At 38.3% G+C, this 20,866-nt stretch overlaps 1 protein-coding gene across 1 annotated transcript in view; it reads left to right on the top strand.

Moving 5' to 3' along the window:
- Positions 1-20,866, top strand: part of LOC115225134 (protocadherin Fat 4) — a 549,120-nt gene that overhangs the window by 30,310 nt on the left and 497,944 nt on the right. Inside the window, exons 2-6 of the mRNA XM_036500736.1 lie at positions 261-331; positions 3,885-3,938; positions 10,603-10,775; positions 13,193-13,225; positions 17,208-17,306. Coding sequence (XP_036356629.1) covers positions 261-331; positions 3,885-3,938; positions 10,603-10,775; positions 13,193-13,225; positions 17,208-17,306 — 430 coding nt within the window. The remainder of the gene's footprint in view (positions 1-260; positions 332-3,884; positions 3,939-10,602; positions 10,776-13,192; positions 13,226-17,207; positions 17,307-20,866) is intronic.

Below are 20,866 nucleotides of genomic sequence, written 5' to 3' on the forward strand. Positions count from 1 at the left end.
GTTGCAACAAATTCTCCAAAACAAGGCAGAGATCTGTTAGCAGATCGTCCCATTTGGGATGAGTCACTCAAAACTTATATACTAGCTTAAAAGCCTCCCTATCGGGCAGTTTTTAAGCTAGTACTATAACACATTTAATGTGGCTGCATAATTTCTTGACATTTCAAAATACTAAAAAAAAAAGAATGAAATAAAATTGAAATGAAAAATATACATGAAATGATATTTTGTCTCTGTTTTTTTTCTTTATCTTGTTTCAGTAACAAAGTAATGTACAAGATGCTTTCCATCATTTTCATTGGTTTGTTGTTGATGCTTGGCACAGTTGAAGGTACAGTAATGAAAATTTTAACTTTAATAATAATCGATCAATTTTTTTAATACTGATTTACCCTACATTAGTAGAAACGTACTACCAGGTGACTATGGTTTAAGGCAGGTTCTAATATATAAAACAGTTGCCAAAGATAGCCTTATGAAGGTAGTATATTTGTTTAATTATTTTGTTATTATAATTCTGTTGAAATACACTATTTTTACTTCAGTTAATTCTGAAAATAATGGAAAATATAGTAACGTAACTTTGTTGTTATTATGCTGGCATCTGATACATAAATTAACATGAAATTTTGATGGAAAGTTTGAAATTAGATCACTTTAAAACAGGAGGTTTATATTATTAAAAGCAGGGGTGATCATAGGCAGGTTAGTATGAGAAGGATTTAATAACAAGACAGAATAAAGAAGCTCAAGCCTTTATAGTTGGTAGGACCTGATAGAAATTACTTCCAAATCCCAATTAAATCACTCTCTACAACTCAAAAGGGATTAAATACAATAGCCACAATAAATAAATAAGGTTATATTTACTGACAAAAAAAAAAAAAAAACTAAACTAATGAACAAATCGAAAGAGGTAAAATGGTATTGTAACCCTAATGGTTAATTTTGTTGTTGAGCACTAACTGAATATTAATTGCTGCACAAAAATGATACTGACTTACAACTATCAAAACATGCATATTTTTTATTGTTCTAAACATACATATTAACATCACATGCACGCACGCATGCACACACACACACACACTATTTAGTGTTCTTAATAAAACTTATAAAAAAATTAACAAAACATTGTATGATCCTATACTATTACTTGAGTCAAGTTTATTAATCAATTTAGAGTTGACTGGAAAGCCAAGTTTCACCTTAGTGGTTGAGTAAGCTGCTAAGGTGCAAAGTGTCTCAAAGTTCTGTCTCATCATTCTTAAAATATCGCATGTTAGATGACTAACACTGGATGTTTATATGCATACGGTTCTATCATTCCCACCCAACCACAACTGCCTTTTAGTTTCTAAGGTGTGTTCATCAACCACTTTTGGATTATTGCATAAGGGTAGAGTCATTGTTGATGAAGTTGCATAAGGGTATAGTCATTGTTGATGAACTAAATTCTGTGCTGCATTGGTCATAGAAAATTTAACACAAAATTGGAGATAGGTGGTCATTTAAGGGCTGATGGCTACTGACACAGGCAAATGGTTGCAATCAGATACTGGTTATACTTGATGTATGTACACACATCATTATCGTCATCATCATCATTTAATGTCCCTGTTCCATGCTAGCATGAGTGGGATGGTACCACAAGAGCCAGCAAGGCTGAAGCCTGCACCAGACTTCTGTGACTGTTTTGGCAGGATTTTTACAGCTGGATGCTCTTCCTAACATCAACCACTCAGCAGAATGGACTTAGTGTTTTTTATGTGGCACAAACACAGGCGAGGTGAGTAGTACTTTTTACGGGGCACAAGCACAGGCAAGGATATATATATATATGTATGTATGCATACACACACACACACATTCATCATCATAATTTAATGTTCTCCTCCCATGCTAGCATGGATTAGATAGTTTGACAAAAACTGGCTAGTCGGAAGACTGCACCAAGCTCTGTCTGCTTTAGCATGGCTACTATCACAAGGTGCCCTTCCTAATGCCAACCACTTTGCAAGGAATACTGGGTGCTTTTTATGTAGCACCAGCAGCAGTGAGATCACCAAGTAACTTGCAAACTGAGGCCCTTTAATTGAGAGAAGGAGTAGTTTTGAGGGAGGTTTATTTGTGTCAGGTGATAAAGGGGTGGAGTATGAATAGAGGAACAGAAATAAGTGTCTTGCAGTGGAAGAGATGCCTAAATACCTGAGAGAGAGAGAGAGAGAGAGAGAGAGAGAGAGAGAGAGAGAGAGAGAGAGAGAGAGAGAGAGAGAGAGTGGGGAGATGGAAAAGGAAAGAGAAGAGCAAATGGGAAAGATGTGATAGGAGTGGCACACTTAATTTATTGGGAAGTGTATATAAGTGAAGTGGAAGCAAAGATTGGATAGGGTGAGTGGGTGGGTAAGTGAACAAATCTGCAAAAGGAGAGTAGGAAATGGAGGAGAGAGATTGTAGTGAGTGGGTAAGTGAAGAAATCTGCAAAAGGAAAGTAGGAAATGGAGGAAAGAGATTGTAGTGAGTGGACACAAGTAGAAAGAGGGAAGTGTTAGAAGATGGTATGGGGAAGATATCTGACAGGGACAGAGGAACAAATTGTATGCAGATAAGTTTGTGAGGGAGTGAAATGACAGTGGGAGATAGAGAGGAGGGGAAGATAATGAGCAGTGAACAGGGGTGGGAGTGTTTGGGTTGTTGTGTTGGTGGGAGTTGTCAGGGTTGGGTATACTAACACCAGTTGTAAACTAGGTGATCAATACTGTTATAACAGTAAAAAGGTTTACTTTGTTATGATAAAATTTTAGCTCAATTTATTCTTCTACCAATGCGTCCACTAATTATCTAATCTGATCTCTAACTCAACTGTAGCCCCTGTTATGAATTCCAGCAAAATAGACTGAAATGGTTAGAGGTAGATACACAAAAAAACATTTTGTTTCAGCTTAATATAATAATTAGTCAGCTAAATTCTATTTAGTAAAAGCCAAACCAGCAAGTGACCATCTATGTAGCCATTTGAACTGTCAATATTGCAGCAAAATTTTCCTTTACATACCTACTATTGGAGGCAAAATATAATCTTAGGTCTTCATGCTCAGAATAAAAACAAGCTTCTTACAACTAGAGAACTAATTGACTGATCCTTTAAAAGGATGAGCTGACTAAAGAAAGCAAATCAACAATGACAATATTCTGTTATAGATTAATTGTAACCCAATATTTAATTCTGAGATTTCCTTTGTTTTGCGTTATCTCTTCTTTTTAAGCGTGAAACTTGAAGTAAGCAGCATAAAAAATACCAACGTATTAAATGATTTATTGTTAAAAAAAAAGCACATACTGACCTCATAAGAGGGTCACAACTAAAGGCTTTTTCTTTCTTGTAATGTGTCTCAGATCTGGTGGTATCCATCTATAGTTAGAAATCATAGGTGTAATGAGTACAGCCAGCTAAATGAGCCATCTATTTCTCAGATTTGTACCATTTTAATTTTAGTCTCTGAGAATTAAATCTTGTAATTCTAATTAGAATAATCCAAGAAATTAAAATTTTGATTGCCGCTTGTAAAAATTGTTCCCATTGAGGAATAGAAATTAGAATTTTGAGATTTACATTATTGAATTGAATTTCAAATTGAGTTTTAATTTCAGTTTGAAGTCTTTATTTTTTTTTTTTATCTTCTGCTGGTCTTAAACTATAAAAACAGTATAGTTCTACAGTGTTTATGATACATTTACCTTTTCAGCAAGCTACAGTAAATAGTTTATTATAGATTTGATCATAAAAGAATTATACTACTTTATATTTCTATTTCATTGTTTCAACCAATGCTTCATATGCCATATCAGATACTTCAATATGAATATTTTTTTTGTTATGTCAGCTGCCACCAGTGATTTGCCTCAAAAAATAGAAGTAAAGGAAAATCAAAACGCTGGTAAGGAAATTTTTGTTTAATAGATCAAGTTAATTTTGCATCTTTTAAAAACACGATATAAATTTATTTCATAGGAAAACATCTAGAAAAGAGAGATAAGAATGATTAACTTCAGTCACACTATTACCTTATATATATATATATGTAAAATGAGGAAACATCAAGAAATATGTAAGTCTTCTAAATGAGATATGTCTTGAATACCAATCCAGCTATAAATACTAAATACTGTCTCATAATACACCAGGTTAACAAAGCAGAAAGCTACCTGCAAGACAGTCATGATACCAATTCACTAGAGTAACTCTCTGACTTTAATCCATCCAAATCAGTTGCTTTTATCTAATAAGTGAGAAACCAAGTTTGTTTACATTCAGAATGTAAATATGGAAGCATTGAGTATTATGTAAACAAGTCTTCTATCAATAATGTATCTCTAATGCCACTTCAGCCATAAATGATAGCTCATAATACATAAATGTATGACATTGTATATGGCTAAATCAAAACTTACTACAAGCCTGTTGCAACATCCAAATAGTTTCCGTAAGAGATTTTTAAATAGAACTTCACACAGATATATTGCTTTTTCAATCCTTCATTATTCAATTTAGGCAAACTGTGAAATGCACAGAAACAGTCAATCATTCTAGCATGTGTAGATTAATGATTAACTGATGTGACTATATCAGATTTAAAGTCAAGGTCATTCATGCATGACATGATAGGTATGATGTTTAAAAATTTGGGTTTACCCTTATCATCATCATTTTTTTCATGCTCCCATGGATTGGATGATAACCTCTCACCCTTCAGCACTTGCCATGACCCTTCACTTGCCAGGATACATGTACCAGAAGGGAAAGCTACCATGGGCTAATTTTTATTGTAGAAGTGAATGGGTGCATTCTTATTGCACCGCCAGCATTTAGGGATTTTCAGCCAGGACTACAGAATTCTCTCTATCCTATATCTGATGTTAGTCAAAGTTACTGCTCACCTTGGCAGGTTGACTTCACTGTGACTTGTGGAGATCACATATTCATTTCCTTTTATGTTTTTGACATGGTTTTTATGATCAAATGCCTTCCCACTGCCATCTATTTTACAGCATTGGTTGGGTGCATTTTATTATGCTACCAGTACCAGAGCATTTATCTACCAATACTAAAGAGTCCCCCATCACACACACAAACATGTACATGTGTATGTCTCTATAAAGATATGATACTGGATTATTTATTCATAAATCTTGAGTTCAGTGTAACAAAGAACATTTCATTATTTGGACACTAAGTTTTAAATAATAGACTCTACATATCTCAGTTCAACATCAAGATTATCTGTTTGATTATCTGATAATCTTAACTGCAATATACTATAGTCTTGTCAAAGGAAAAATTTATTTCTTGTCTGCTAATGCCATAAAATCTGAAGCCTATTTTCAGTCATGTAGAAACAATATACCCATACACAAAAGGGAAAATAAAATACACAAACAAGGTCATACAATATTCATCAGAAAGACCACAAATTTTAGCCAGAGGACAGTAGTTGAAGCAGTCTTTATACCAAATATCAAACCAGTTGCACAATAGAAAAGTATCAAATGAGGCATCGTAGTTGAATATTTTTCATCTACATCTGTCACATGCATAACTTGTTTTTTTTAATGTCAACTGAAATGAAGGTTGTTGAAAATCAGTCATAATAATATTCGAAACAAAAGGCTTTAAATGTCTATGAGTTGTACCAGAATCAATAGCACAATAAACTGAAACCTTCAAAAATGACTAAAGCAGAACGAAAATACTCAGTGTACACATTGTGATCTTGGCTCAGTGTAATTCAGAAAACATTATTTTTTGGTAATTTAAGAAATGACTAATACGAGGGGCGTTCAATAAGTAATGCCCCTGACTCACTTCTCATAGCAGTAGAGCAACGAAACTTGGCACAGTTATTAGTCTTTTTCTACATAGGAACCACCCAGAGTTACGCATTTCTCCCATCGTTTGATGCAGCTCTGGAGACCGTTTTTGTAGAGGACCCCAGCTTGGTCCTCCAACCACGACGTGACTTCAGAAATCAAGGCTGTATCATCTGGGAAACGCTTTCCTTTCAAAAACAACCTCATGGCTGGGAAGAGGTGAAAATCAGAGAGTGCAAGGTCAGGAGAGTTGGGGGATGGGGGAGGAGTTCATAGCCGCACGCCTGTGCTTCTGATCTGGCAACACGTGAGTTGTGGACCGGAGCGTTGTCCTGCAGGAGGAGGATGCCTTTGCTGATCTTGCCCTGCCTCTTGATTTTGATAGCTTCTCTTAATTTCCTCAAAAGTGAAGCATAATAAGCTCCTGTAATTGTGGAACCCTTTGCCAGGAACCCTGTTATCACTATTCCGTCCTGGTCCCAGAAGACTATGAGCATGACCTTGCCAGCGGAGGGCTGCACCCTTGCCCTCTTTGGAGGAGGTGAGTCACGGTGCTTCCACTGCATTGACTGGGCTTTGATCTCTAGATCATAGTGATGGACCCAGGTTTCATCCTGGGTAATCAGTCTTTTGAAAAATTTTGTCTCATCTTCTTGGTACATCTCCAAATTCATCCTTGAGCACTCAACGCGTTCTTGCTTCTGGAAAGGTGTGAGCAACTTGGGAATCCATCTGGCAGACACCTTTTGCATATGCAAATGGTCATAAATGATAGTTTCCACAGACTCGGTACTAATCTTGACCTCATAGGCTATTTGGCGAATAGTTATGCGTCTATCTTCCAAAATGGCAGCCTCAACTTGACGGACAGATGCCTCATCAATGGCAGAAAGGGGGCAACCAGATCTGGGAGCTGTTTCCACAGAGTTCCGACCATGTTTGAATCCACGATGCCAGCGTTTTACAAGGTCATATGATGGGGCATCATTACCATAAGTTACTTTCATTTCATCAAAAGTCTCCCGGATCACTGCTCGACACTCAACAGGCTCCATTTCACACTTGACTCAGTTCAAACACCTGTAAATCAGAAACCACAATTAGTTCAGAGCTGTAATTTGCCACTTAATCTATAGAGATAGAAATGATTTCACATGCAAAATTTCAGCTAGATCAAACAACTGCAAATGGGTCAGGGCATTACTTATTGATCGTCCCTCGTAAAACTGCAGTTAGCCAAAATACATGCTAATGTTTTAATGTTTTTGATTCATAGTACTCAAAATAGTTTATAATCTTTAATCAATTAGAGAAGCACAGTGACTGTACTGTAGGGTTAACAGCCTGGACTATTGACTGCTTGTATATGATTTCAAAATCTTCCTACTGGAACATCATCATCATCATCATCGTTTAACGTCCGCTTTCCATGCTAGCATGGGTTGGACGATTTTGACTGAGGGCTGGGGAACCAGATGGCTGCACCAGACTCAAATCTTGATTTGGCAGAGTTTCTACAGCTGGATGCCCTTCCTAACGCCAACCACTCCGAGAGTGTAGTGGATGCTTTTTACGGGCCACTCATGTGGTACTGGCAATGACCGCGCTCGAATCCTTTTACACATGCCACCAGCACAGGTGCCAGTAAGGCGATGTTGGTAACGAACACACTCGAATGGTGCCCTTTTACGTGCCACTGGCACGGAAGCAGTCGGCTGCTCTGGCAACGATCACGCTCAGATGGTGCTCTTGGCACCCTACTAGCACAGGCACAAGTGCCAGTAAGGCGACGCTGGTAATGATCATGCTCGAATGGTGCCCTTTAAGTGCCACTGGCACGGAAGCCAGTTAGCCGCTCTGTCAATGATCACACTCGTATGGTGCCCTTTAAGTGCCACTGGCACGGAAGCCAGTTAGCCGCTCTGTCAATGATCACGCTCGTATGGTGCTCTATGCACCCTGCTATCAGGGACACCAGTCATCGAATTTGATTTTGATTTTGATTTTGCTTTTGATTGATTTCACTTGCCTCAACAGGTCTTCGCAAGCAGAGATTTAGTGTCCAAAGAAGGAAACGGTACGCATAAGTGGGCTGGTTATGCCCCTAGCATAGGCCATGAGATTATGGTTTCATTTGGCATATTTCCAAAGGTCTCGATCACTAGTCATTTCCTTGGTGAGGCCTAAAGTTCAAAGGTTGTGCTTCACCACTTCATCCCAGGCCTTCCTGGGTCTACCTCTTCCACAGGTTCCCTCAACCGCTAGGGTGTGGCACTTTTTCACACAGCTGTCCTCATCCATTCTTGCCACATGACCATACCAGCGCAGTCGTCTCTCTTGCACACCACATCTGATGATTCTTAGGTCCAACATTTCTCTCAAGGTACACACTCTGTCGAGTATGCACACTGACATTACACATCCATCGGATCATACTGGCTTCATTCCTTGCAAGCTTACGCATGTCGTCAGCAGTCACAGCCCATGTTTCACTGCCATGTAGCATGGCTGTTCGTACACAAGCGTCATACAGTCTACCTTTTACTCTGAGCGAGAAGCCCTTTGTCGCCAGCAGAGGTAAGAGCTCTCTGAACTTTTCCCAAGCTATTCTTATTCTAGCAGCTACACTTTCAGCACACCCACCTCCACTACTGACTTGGTCCCCTAGGTAACGAAAGCTATCCAATACTTCTAGTTTTTTCTCCCTGGAATGTGGCAGAAGTTGGTCTCAGAGCATTTCCAGTGTTTATTGCTCCTGAGCATCTGCCACATACAAAAAGTATCTTCCCCGTTAGCCTTCCTTTGATATTACTGCACCTCTTATGTGTCCATAGCTTACACTGGGTGCATCTTATAGAGTTTCTACCTACACCTCTACTACAGATTGAACAGGGCCATCTACCTGAAGGGATTTGTGGTTTGCCTGCCTTCCTATATATTAGGACTTTGGTTTTAGCTAGGTTGATCCTAAGGCCCTTCGATTCTAATCCTTGTTTCCACACTTGAAACTTTGCCTCTAGTTCTGATAGTGACTCAGCAAGTAGAGCAAGGTCATCAGCATAGAGGAGCTCCCAGGGGCATCCTGTCTTGAATTCCTCCATTATTGCCTAGAGGACTATGATGAATAGGAGGGGGCGGAGGACTGAGCCTTGGTGGTCTCCTACCTCTACCCTGAAGTCTTCAGTGTACTCGTTGCCAACCCTCACCTTACTTACAGCGTCCCTGTACATGGCTTGCACAGCTCTCACTAACCATTCATCTATCCCTAGTTTCCTCATTGACCACCAGATAAGGGATCGGGGGACCCTGTCAAAAGCTTTCTCCATGTCAACGAAAACCAGGTACAGGGGCTTATCTTTGGTCAGGTATTTCTCTTGCAGCTGTATTACCACAAATATGGCATCAGTGGTGCTTTTCCCTGGCACGAAACCAAACTATATCTCATCCAAGTTGGCTCTTTCCCTAATCAGTTGGGCTATAACCCTCTCCGCAACCTTCATTACCTGATCCAACAGCTTGATACCTCTGTAATTATTTGTATCTAAAGCGTCACCTTTACCTTTGTAGCAGTTGACTATTATGCTGCTACACCAGTCATTGGGTATGATTCCTTCGTGTATCACCTGGTTAACTATACGGGTGACTAGGCTATAGCCGACACTGCCAGATATTTTGAGCATCTCTGCAGTAATTCCTGATGGGCCTGGGGCCTTCCCTGTCTTCATGCTTCTAATTGCCTTAGGAACTGTCAACTCAGATAGCTGGTTCCTCTGTTGGGTCGACATTTGGCAGACTCTCGTTCTCCCATTCATTTTCTTTATTCAGCAACCTTTCATAGTGGTGTCTCCAAACCTCTCTCTTTGCATCCTCATTCAGCGCAAGTGAACCATCATCTAGCTCCCCTTTGGGTAGTCTGATACAATTCCCTGCTACCACCGTTCTTCCAGTCCTTCCAAGTCTGTTTCTTTTGTCTAATAGCCCTGTCAACAACATTGTTCCACCACCAAGTTATTTTGGGTCGGGAGGGGACTTTGCACCATCCACAGATCTGGTCGGTGACCCTTAGCAGGTTGTTCCATAGGAACCTCCAGTAGTCTTCTATACCATGTGAAGCTATATCCCCTTCTATTTCGTCAAAGGGTTTGAGTAATATGTCTCTAAATCTCTTTCCATTTGCAGGATCTTTAAGTCTTCAGACCCTTCTTCTCCTTGCTGGTCGTCTTCTGGGCATCCATTTAGCCCTGATCCTGAAGTCACTAACTACTAGTCTATGTTGCAGGTTGCCTGTCCTATGTATCACATGACAAACACAGGACATATTTTCCTATAGCCCATATTTCATATTTTATACATATCCCCAATTTTTTCATTCACTAGAGTAGCTTGGGACTTTGGAAAAGAGTGTTTTATATTACTCAGAATATATGAAGCAAAGAATAACTAAAAGTCTGAAAACAATCGTAGACATTTAGGACAAACTTATGCAAATGCTTTTGGCAGGTAAAGGGTTAAGCGAGGCACAAAATGTGTTTTGTTCCAGTTTGCTTGACTGGTAAAATCATTCTAGTAAGGGCATCCAGTTACAAAAAGAAATGTTTTCAATAAATGCCATCTTATCTTTTCTAGTATGCAAAAATTGATTATAAAACAGTAAAAATGAAAGAAAAACAAAATGCTGAGAATACCATGAATTTAATGCTATCATTTTTACTCATAGTAAATTTTCTTTTTCAGGCACTGTTGTTGTAACTGTTGAAGTGACTGGAAACAATTTCCCTAAATTAATTTTAGTGAGAGATATACTGAACTATTTAAAAGTAGTAGATAATCCTTCTTGTACTAATACTGCATCATGTAACAAGTTTGATTTGGTTACCATAAAAGAAATTGACAGAGAAAAAGTTCCGGTATGTACAAAACTTCTTGAAATAATTTCCACATGCTGACATTAATAAATAATGAAAATGAAATAAAATAAATAAAAAACAAAACAGCATTGTTGATAAGGGCATTTTCATTTATCTTTATTTATAAAACTTGTAGTCACTCAGTTGAAAATGGGATGAGACATAAAATGATAAAAAGTTCATTGGTTAATTGAGAATATAGGCCCATTTGAGAGCACACTGTCTGAGAGTGGTGGTAGACTAAAGTAAACACAGAAGGTTTTGCACTTGGTGACTATAAATGAGATGGGGAGGAAAGAGAATTTTGTACAAAATTTAGTCATGTCGACTGAAAAGTGTCAGATATGAGAATTCTTGGACATTAGTATAGATTTTCTTGATAACAAATGAGAAATCTCAGGTGCAATTTCGAAAGTGGAATATCTTGCAGATTGTATGAAGTCACAAGTGAAAATCAAGTGTGAAGATTTCAGCTTTCCCTTGAATTGAGTTACAGTTTGAATAATTGCAGCAACAGCCTGAACCTTGCTAAAAGCATCTAAATATCCAGAAACTGGTTTAAAATCGAGCAGCATGTTATGTTTACTATTTCAAAAGTAGACTGTTTTTATCATGATACCAGTGATAGAGAGGTTGTTTTGAAGGACTTGGAACATCATCTTTCAGAGGAAGGTTCTTCATTTTTGAGTAATGAAGCATCTAGGTGGTCTGCTTTATTGTAGAGATCATGTCTCTCTTGAGGTGAATCACTATTGTAGGACGTATTAGGTTTACAGTATTTCCAGAGATATAGTGTAAAACAAAGTAAACTAGAAGTGGATTTGAAAATGAACCAATATTTCCTCAAGGACCAATAAAATGAATCTTAACAAATAAAGTGTTGTATTAAAGAAAAGTGGTGTGAAAATGCAAAAGTATATTGGTATAGTGTATCAGATGAAGCATCAATAGCTCAGAGTTAGCTTAAATTATTAAAAAGGGAAAAGGCAGTGAATATGATTTGATTGGTTAGAAAGAAATGGAAAATAGTTGATCAAGAGAAAGAAGCATGACAAAGACTGTAAAAATGATAAGAAACACAAAGTAGATATAATTTAACTGTAGTTCTGTAGTTGCAGGGTGTTGGTGAATAAAGCGTTATATATCATTGCCAGACAGCTGACTGGCTTCCGTGCTGGTGGCATATGAAAAAACATTCGAGCGAGGTCGTTGCCTGTGCCACTGGACTGGCACCTGTGCAGGTGGCACATAAAAAACACCATTTGAGCGTGGCCGTTGCCAGTACTGCCTGACTGGCCCTCATGCCGGTGGCACGTAAAAGCACCCACTACACTCCTAGAGTGATTGGCGTTAGGAAGGGCATCCAGCTGTAGAAACTCTGCCGGATCAGATTGGAGCCTGGTGCAGCCATCTGGTTCGCCAGTCCTCAGTCAAATCGTCCAACCCATGCTAGCATGGAAAGCGGACATTAAATGATGATGATGATGATGATATATTCAGTATCTAAGCAGTGTGTAAGTTGCATTTATAGCTATACAGCCATGAATTTTACCATCATACTTTCACTAAAGAGTTGTTTAGTTCAGCAGTTTATTGTTTTAAATGAATTATTAGATTCATGGCCTTCTATTTATTTTTTCCCTTTTTTTGAGATAAGCATTATGTAATACCTACTTTGAGTATCATTATGTATGATACTAGTTAAGGCAGTGAGCTGGCAGAATCATTACTAGACCTAACAAAATGCTTGGCAGCATTTCTTCCAGCCTCCAGATTCAAATTCAGCTGAAGTTGACTTTGTCTTTCGTCCTTTTATTATTGATGAGATAATTACCAGTTGAGCATTGGGGTTGATGTAATCGGTTAGCCACCTTTCCCCTAAAATTTCAGGGCTTGTGTATACAGTAGGAAGAATTATGTATGATACTGGTATATGCATTATTTCTTTGTGGCTTTTATTGAGAATTTTGATTATATTTACAGAGGAGTTTTCATTTGTTTTACCCTTACTAAAGTAATGTTTGACAATTGCAAAAAGTATGGTAGGAAGATGAATAAATTTAATGTTTTGTTGGAATATTTGAAAATGTGAGCCTGAGAAGATAAAAACAGGCAAAGAAGGGGTGCTTAAAGGAAGCATATCTGAGGAGGAAGGATTTCAAAATCTGTTTTGTTTGAAGTATAGAGTAAGTTAAGTTGGATGAGGTACTTTTAGCCAACTTGGTGAGAATCAGAGAGTGTGATATTATTAACAATGATATAGAGAGAATATAACTTGATAATTGGGAGAAGAGTATTGTTGAATTAAGGTTTTGCTTATATTTTGCCTGTATCAGATATATGTACTATTATTTATGTATTTATAATAAAACATTAATTTCTTGAATAGGAACATAATTCTTTGTATTATTTTGTAGAACGGATTTGTTGAGTTTACTCCTGAGTTTACGGTAAGAATATATACTTCTAATACTTAACTTTTTAAGAGTGGCCTGTTGTCATCATCATCTTCATTGTCATCATCATCATAATCATCGTCACCACCACCACCACCACCTTCCTCCTCCTCCTTCTCATCATCATCATCATCATTAACATCTGTTGACCATGCTGGCATTCATATGATGGTTTGACCAGTGCTGGTAAGCTGAGGTACTGCACTAGACTCAAGTCTGATTTGGCATGGTTTCTGTGACTGGATGCCCTTCCTAAAGCCAACCACTCTGAGAGTGTAATGGGTGCATTTATGTGCCACCAGCATGGGTGCCAGTTGCATGACACCATATCTGTCATGACTAAGATTCCACAGGACTTGATGGTTCATCTTCTCAAGCATATTGCCAAAAGTCTTGGTCATTTGTCATTGCCTCCATGAGGCCCAACACTCAAAAGGTGCTTTTTACTTATCACATGCACAGGTGCCAGTTACGTGACATCAGCATCAAACACATGATTTCACTTGGCCTGATGGGTTTTCTCAAGCACAGCATATCACCAAATGTCTCGGTTATTAGCCATTGTCAGTAAGGTGAGAATTAACACCTTGTAGAGTTATATATATATATTTCATCATCATCATCATCATCGTTTAACGTCTGCTTTCCATGCTAGCATGGGTTGGACGATTTGACTGAGGTCTGGCGAACCAGATGGCTGCACCAGGCTCCAATCTGATCTGGCAGAGTTTCTACAGCTGGATGCCCTTCCTAATGCCAATCACTCCAAGAGTATAATGGGTGCTTTTACGTGCCACCGGCACGAGGACCAGTCAGGCAGTACTGGCAACGACCATGCTCAAATGGTGCTTTTTATGTGCCACCTGCACAGGAGCCAGTCCAGCGGCACTGGCAATGACCTTGCTTGAATGTTTTTTCATGTGCCTCCAGCACAAGTGCCAGTAAGGCGATGCAGGTAACGATCATATATATATATATGTATATTATATCATCATCATCATCATTTTGCATCCATTTTCTATGCTGGCATGGGTTCGACAGTTTGGCATGTAGCTGGCCAGCTGGCAGCTGTCCAGACTCCAGTTGTCTGTTGCGGCATGGTTTCTATGGCTCGCCTTTCCTTATGCCAATCACTTAACAGAGTGTGCTGGATGTGCATTTTACATGTTACCAGCATAAGTGCATTTACACAGCACCAGCACAGGTGCTTTTTTATGTGGCCCCTGGAGGTGTCTGAAGCTTCTATGTGTGGAAGACAGCATTTTACTTAACTTGACATGTCTTATCAAGAATAGCAAATTGCTACATCTCCTTTGTCATTGCCTCAGTGAGGCCCATCTTCCAAAGATCTTTTCTCACCACTTTGTCCCACGTATTCTTGGATCTACCCCTCCCGCAGGTACCCTTCACAATTAGAGCTTAGCACTTCTTTACACACTTGTCCTCATCCATACACATCACTTGACCAAACCAGTGCAGTCTTCTCTCTTGCACACAGCATCCGATGCCTCTTATATCCAGTTTCCCTCTTGAATCATATACACTCTGTTGTGTATGCACATTGACATGACTCATCCAGTGGGGAATGCTAGCTTCCTTTCTTTCAAGCTTTCAGAAGTCCTCTGTAGTCAAAGTACGTTTCACTGCCATGTAACATAGCTGTACATACACAGGCATCATACAATCTGCTTTTCACTCTGAGAGAGAGGCCCTTAGTTATCAACAAAGATAGAAGCTCTCTGAACTTTGCCCAGCCTATTCTTATTGTAGCAACTACACTTTCAGAATTTTCTCCACCACTGCTAACTTGGTCTTTTAGGTAAAAGAAGTTATCTACTACTTGTAATGAGTCCCCCGAGTGTTTGAGGGAATCTGTTGCTTGTAGATTATTAGCGCTTATTGTACCTGCACATTTGCCTCACACAAAGACTCTATTCTCCATTAACCTTCCTGTGATGCCACTTCACTTCTTATATGTCCAAAGCTTGCACTGGGTACAACACATGGAATTTATCCCAACACCCTTCTTACATAACAAGGAGAACCATCTCCCAGACGGGACTTGTGAATTATCTGTTGAGTCAAGTAAAACCAAAATTGTAGTTGTGGCCAGTGTCCTCTAACTGGTTCCGGTGCCAGAGGCAAATAAAATGCACCATCCAAACTTGGATCCGAACATAATCAAAGCCAGCAACACCTGACTGGTCCCTGTGCCGGTGTCACGTAAAAAGCACCATCAGAATGTGGCTGATGCCAGTACCCTCTGACTGGCTCCCTTGCCAGTCACACGTAAAAAGTACCATCCAAATATGGCTGATGCCAGTACCCCTGACTTGCTCCTTTGGCGGTGGCATGTAAAAAGCACTATCCTAATGTGATCAATGCCAGGACTGCCTGACTGGCCCCCATGTTGGTGGCACCTGAAAAGCACCATCCGAACGTGGCCAATGCCAGTACCCCATGACTGGCCCCATGCTGGTGGTACATAAAAAGCACTATCCAAACATGATCAATGCCTGGCCTGCTTGACTAGCTCCTGTGTTGGTGGCATGTAAAAAGCACTCTCAGAGTGGTTGGTATTAGGAAGCGCATCCAGCTATAGAAACATTGTTAGATCAGATTGGAGCCTGGTGCTGGCTCTCTGGACCTCAGTCAAACCATCCAACCTATGCCAGCATGGAAAATGGACTTTAAACGATGATGATGATCTGTTATTCTCACTGCTGCTGTTGCTTTTGTTCAATGTCCTTTGTTTACATCTTCCTGGAAAACTTTCTTTAAAATCTTATAACCAGCTTTGTTAGTAAAGTTTTGGATTTTGAAAAAAAATTTTGTTCTGCTCTTGCTTTTTGAAGTTAGTTTTACTAAAACATTTTCCAGATTGATATTTGAGCACTATTTCTTAAACTTAAATGTAACATTGAAAAGTAGAGGTGGGGCATTGCCCTCCATTGCCCCTTTCTTTCCAGTGCCACCTTGGATCTTTCCACCCCACCGAGAGGAGTGGTATTGCCCATTTTGGAAACTACTGGTTTAACCAATACATTAAACAAATGATCATTAGTTTGATAGATAGATATTTAAATAATTGACTAAGTATAAAGAAGTGGAATTGAACCTGAATGTGTGTTGTTCTTATCGGCAGATTGACTCTCCCAAGATAGAACTAAATATATTGAGAAGTAATGTTTGTCACCACTTCAATATAGCTGTTCTGTATGAACTGACATTACTACCATTCTTTAACCCCCAAGAGGAAGTCTCCTCTAGTAATCTGCACCTAATATAATTTGCAAGCAAAGGTGTGAACCTCTACCATCTTTATGTGACTTGACAGAACCAGCAGACTGTCTGGTTTTGGGCTACTTTTGCCTATCCTCAGTGCTGGATACCTGTCTGCTAGTGACAGCAGTAATTCCCCCCAGTTCGCAACATATAGAAAAATAAGCGACAATCAGTCACTGATCTTGCAACAAGCAAAGTAACTAGTTAGAAAATCTTTGCAAGAGATGAAATGAGTAATTATACTGAGAAGTAATGTTTGTTGCCACTGCAACATGGCTGTTCCAAATGAACTGGTGTTACTACCATTTTTAACCCCAAGAGGAAGCCCCCTTTGTGTAGAACAGCCATCTTGAAGTGGCAATAAACATTACTTCTCAGTATAGTCACTACTTTCATCTCTTACAGAGATTTCCCAACTAGCTATTTTGCTTGTGAAAAATATATATTGTTATTCAAAATTAATTTGACTTATCCTTTATATTATTAACAGCAGTGATAAAATAAGTTCCGATAATGTAATTTATAATGAGTTCATACAAATGATTGCAAAACTGTTGAATTATCATATGCATGCTTTTTTGTGATGTAAAAATACTTATATTGAAGAGAAGCTTACACATCAACAAGATCAAATTCATGTTCTTGAAATTGTATGGAATTATAACATTTGATATCTGTTTTTTAAATTCAGGATGGCTCAGTAGGTAATATATGTTTCTTAATAATTCTTGATGAAAATGATAATGTTCCAGTTTTCGGAAGTCAACGATATAAAGCAACAATACCAGAGGTAAGAATTTGACATTTTCTTTCAAAAGATTCTCTCTCATTCTCCCTCTCTCTTGTTAATGCTTCATGGAAGTGAAGTATTGAACATGACTGCAGAAGGCATAAGAATACTTGAAAGAAATGAGATGCGCATGCATGCTCTACTGGATGTGTCAGATTAATGTACATGTATGACAAAGTGCAAATGTGCTGAGAGAAAAATTGGGCAAAAGAGGTACCAGATGTGGTGTACAAAAGAGAAGACTGCTGATATGGTCTTGTGATGGGTATGGATGAGCACAGCTGCATAAAGAAGTACAGACTGTTGAATGTGGATGGAACTTATGAAAGAAGACGATTCAGGAAAACATGAAATGAAGTAGTGAAGACCAGTGTCAGGTTGTTGAACCTTGCATAAAAGACTGAGCTGATTAGAGATTCAGTGTGCTCAAGAAGCCTCATCAATCTCATAAAAAAATGAGGTCAAACAGTCAAACTGTCTAACCCATGCTAGCATGGAAAGTGGACATTAAATGATGATGATGATGGTGATGATATATATATATATATACATATATATATATATAGCATCAGGTAACCATCTGAGTAAGGATTATGTTGAAATCATAAGATGCAGCATGGTAGATGTGAACTATTTTGGTAGATGAACTTATTGAATCAATGATGAATATCACTGGATGGCGAGCAGAGGAACGCCCAACAAACTGACAGCCAGAATCAGTTTCCTTAGATTTTATTCTAAATACAGATTCTGCTTTGTTGACTGCTTCAGTGCACAGTCTGAATTGTTGATATGCCTACATTTAATGTTCCTTTTTAATTTTGGACATCAACTAGACAATGGCAGCCTTTAATGAAGCTACATTATTATGAAGATGGATATTAGTGTCTCTTTCATCATCATTATCATCATCATCATGATCATCATCATCTTTCAGTGTCTGATTCCATACTGGCATGGATCGGATGATTTGACAAGAGTTGGCCTTGGCTCCATTTGTCTGTTCTGGCATGATTTCTATTTAGCCACTTTTATATGCTTCTATATGGCACCAGCACATAGGACTGGCACAGGCACTTCTACATACCACTGGCACAAGTGCTTTTATATGACACTGGCAATGGTGCTTTTACATAACATTGGCATGGACACTTTTACATGGCACCACCAAAGGTACTTTTATGCGAAACTAGCACCCACAAGTCTGCAAGACTAGGATTTCTTGGCTGAGAGAGAGATGCAGAAGATATGCCTATAGGCATGGACGGCCTTAGTTTTACTTAGCTTAGCATGTTTTCTCAAGCTGGCCACCTGTCATCTCCTCTTTGAGGCCCAACATCTGAAGATTCTTTCTCACCACTTCATCCATGTCTTCTTGGATCTGCCCCTTCCACATGTTCCCTCCATAATTAGAGATCTTCACTTCTTGATGCAGCTTTCCTCATCCATTGCTCCAAATGTAGTGATCCATGAGATTTAAATCTGGCAAGTTTGGAGGCCACAAGTTTGGTGTTACATGATTGTAACGATTGACTGACATTCATTCTTGGGTTATATGAATTTGAAAGAAAGTGCTGAGTCTATTGAAGTACATGTGGCTTTCTATTGCATACTTAATCCACCTAGGACTTAACAGATCTATCTCCAGCAGCTCAATGTATACTATAGTATTAACTCTAAAATCCTGTCAAAAGATGTGAGGTGGAATGACATGGCATTCACCACTAAGCATTCCTAAATTCATCGCAATTGCTGGAAACTTGGTGTGCATCATTCAATGAAAACAGAAGGATCTGCACTTAACCATCAGGAATTGGAATTTTTCCTGTTAGACTTTTGGCTGTGGATGAAGATTTTTTCATCAGAGAAGAATCAAAGCATGCCATATTTGTAAGGGTTTTAACCTTGTTAAGTAACCACTTGGCAAGGATCAAAGGATTTTTCTGTGTCTTTGCAGACATCAATTGGCCTCTCCTCAGTACTTGTATCGAATGTCCTCATGCACCAGTTTTGATAGTCTGTTCTGACACCTAAAGTTTTTTGGCAATAGCCCTCATAGATTTTGTGGAATCATCATCAATAATGTTTTGAACCCATTGGATGAATTGCAGTGTCGTTATAGTGTAAAAATGTTTAGAATGCTTTTTTCTCTTTGATACGTTTGAAACATCCCTGCCAGAGTCTTCCATTTCTATTTGAACTTTACGTGCAAAGATCTTGCAACATGTAGAAAGCTGGTAATTTCTACATTGATGCATTCCACATATATCGCAGCAATAACTGCATATCTTTTCATTTTTTGTGTCAGCACTTTATCTACCATGGATAATAGGAAAGAAATAAAATTCTTTTAATTGATTAAGAGAATAATAAACTGATAATTATTTAGTGTCCTGAAATACTTCTCACACCCATTGTATATTAGATTGGTAAGGAAGCTCTGTTGCATTTCAAGATAGAAAAGTAAATAATTATTTGGTTTTAATTGATATTTTTTTCAAGATAGTATATTCTCTCATTCTTGATAACATAATTCCAATCATTTGGGTGAAAACTTTTCAAGTTTCATTTTTAAGCTGATCACAATTGTTAGATATTTATAGATTGTTTTCACTCTAATAAATGTTGCAATGGTCTGAAAAGATAATAGAGGAACAAAATCGGTAGAGTAAGGATGGTGAGGTAAACTTCCATATTTAAGGCAGTAATCCTTTCATGAATGACTTCAGTAGGATATGATTTTGTGTTATTATGTTGGAGCAACACCTCTGTACATTTGATTAATGAGGAATACCTTTGCTGCAATTTTTTTGTGTGCAATGCTTCCACCTGATAACAGTATTCCTCTGCATTTTACTTTAACACTTAATAGTATAAAACATCCTTTATACCCAACCAAACAGAGCACATTTTTAGCTGTTGTAAATGTTTGAGGATGGATTCTCTTTTTTCATTTTTGTTAAATATAATTATAGAAAACCAACTTTTCACCACCTGTGATGATTCTATCCAGGAAAGGTTTTGTAGGTAGTCTACTCTTCAATAATGAGCAGAAAACAACTTTATGATTAAGCTGATAAGCAGTCAAGTGATGAGGCACCCATTAACCAAATTTAGATACTTTTCCTAGTTCATGCAAGTGTTTTGTGATCAAAATGTGACTTCACTTGAACTGTTTTGTCAATTTTCATGTAGTTTCCCTTGGGTTTTCTCAACTATGGTTTCCAGAAGCTCAATATTGACAGAACATGGTCATGCAGATCAAGGAAATATGTGAAAGAAATATTTCCTGAGTAAAACTGGCCAAACCATCATTGGAATGTCCAGACACTTCAAGCTTTGTTTTCACAGACAGAATGAATATTTCTTGTTTCCATTGCTTCTTTTGAATTCATACAATATGCAGTGTCTGTTAGGGGTCTGATCTAAACTAATTTTAAAAGGTAAAATAAATCATACAAATTTAACCATTATATTATAAAGTAATCTGTGAAGAATAAAGCATTAAAGTGTAAAACTTAATGTTTATTTGACAATAAGTATTGAAAAAGTACCCTGAA

The sequence above is a fragment of the Octopus sinensis genome, linkage group LG2, assembly GCF_006345805.1.
Source record: "Octopus sinensis linkage group LG2, ASM634580v1, whole genome shotgun sequence".
In the NCBI taxonomy this organism is placed as follows: domain Eukaryota; kingdom Metazoa; phylum Mollusca; class Cephalopoda; order Octopoda; family Octopodidae; genus Octopus; species Octopus sinensis.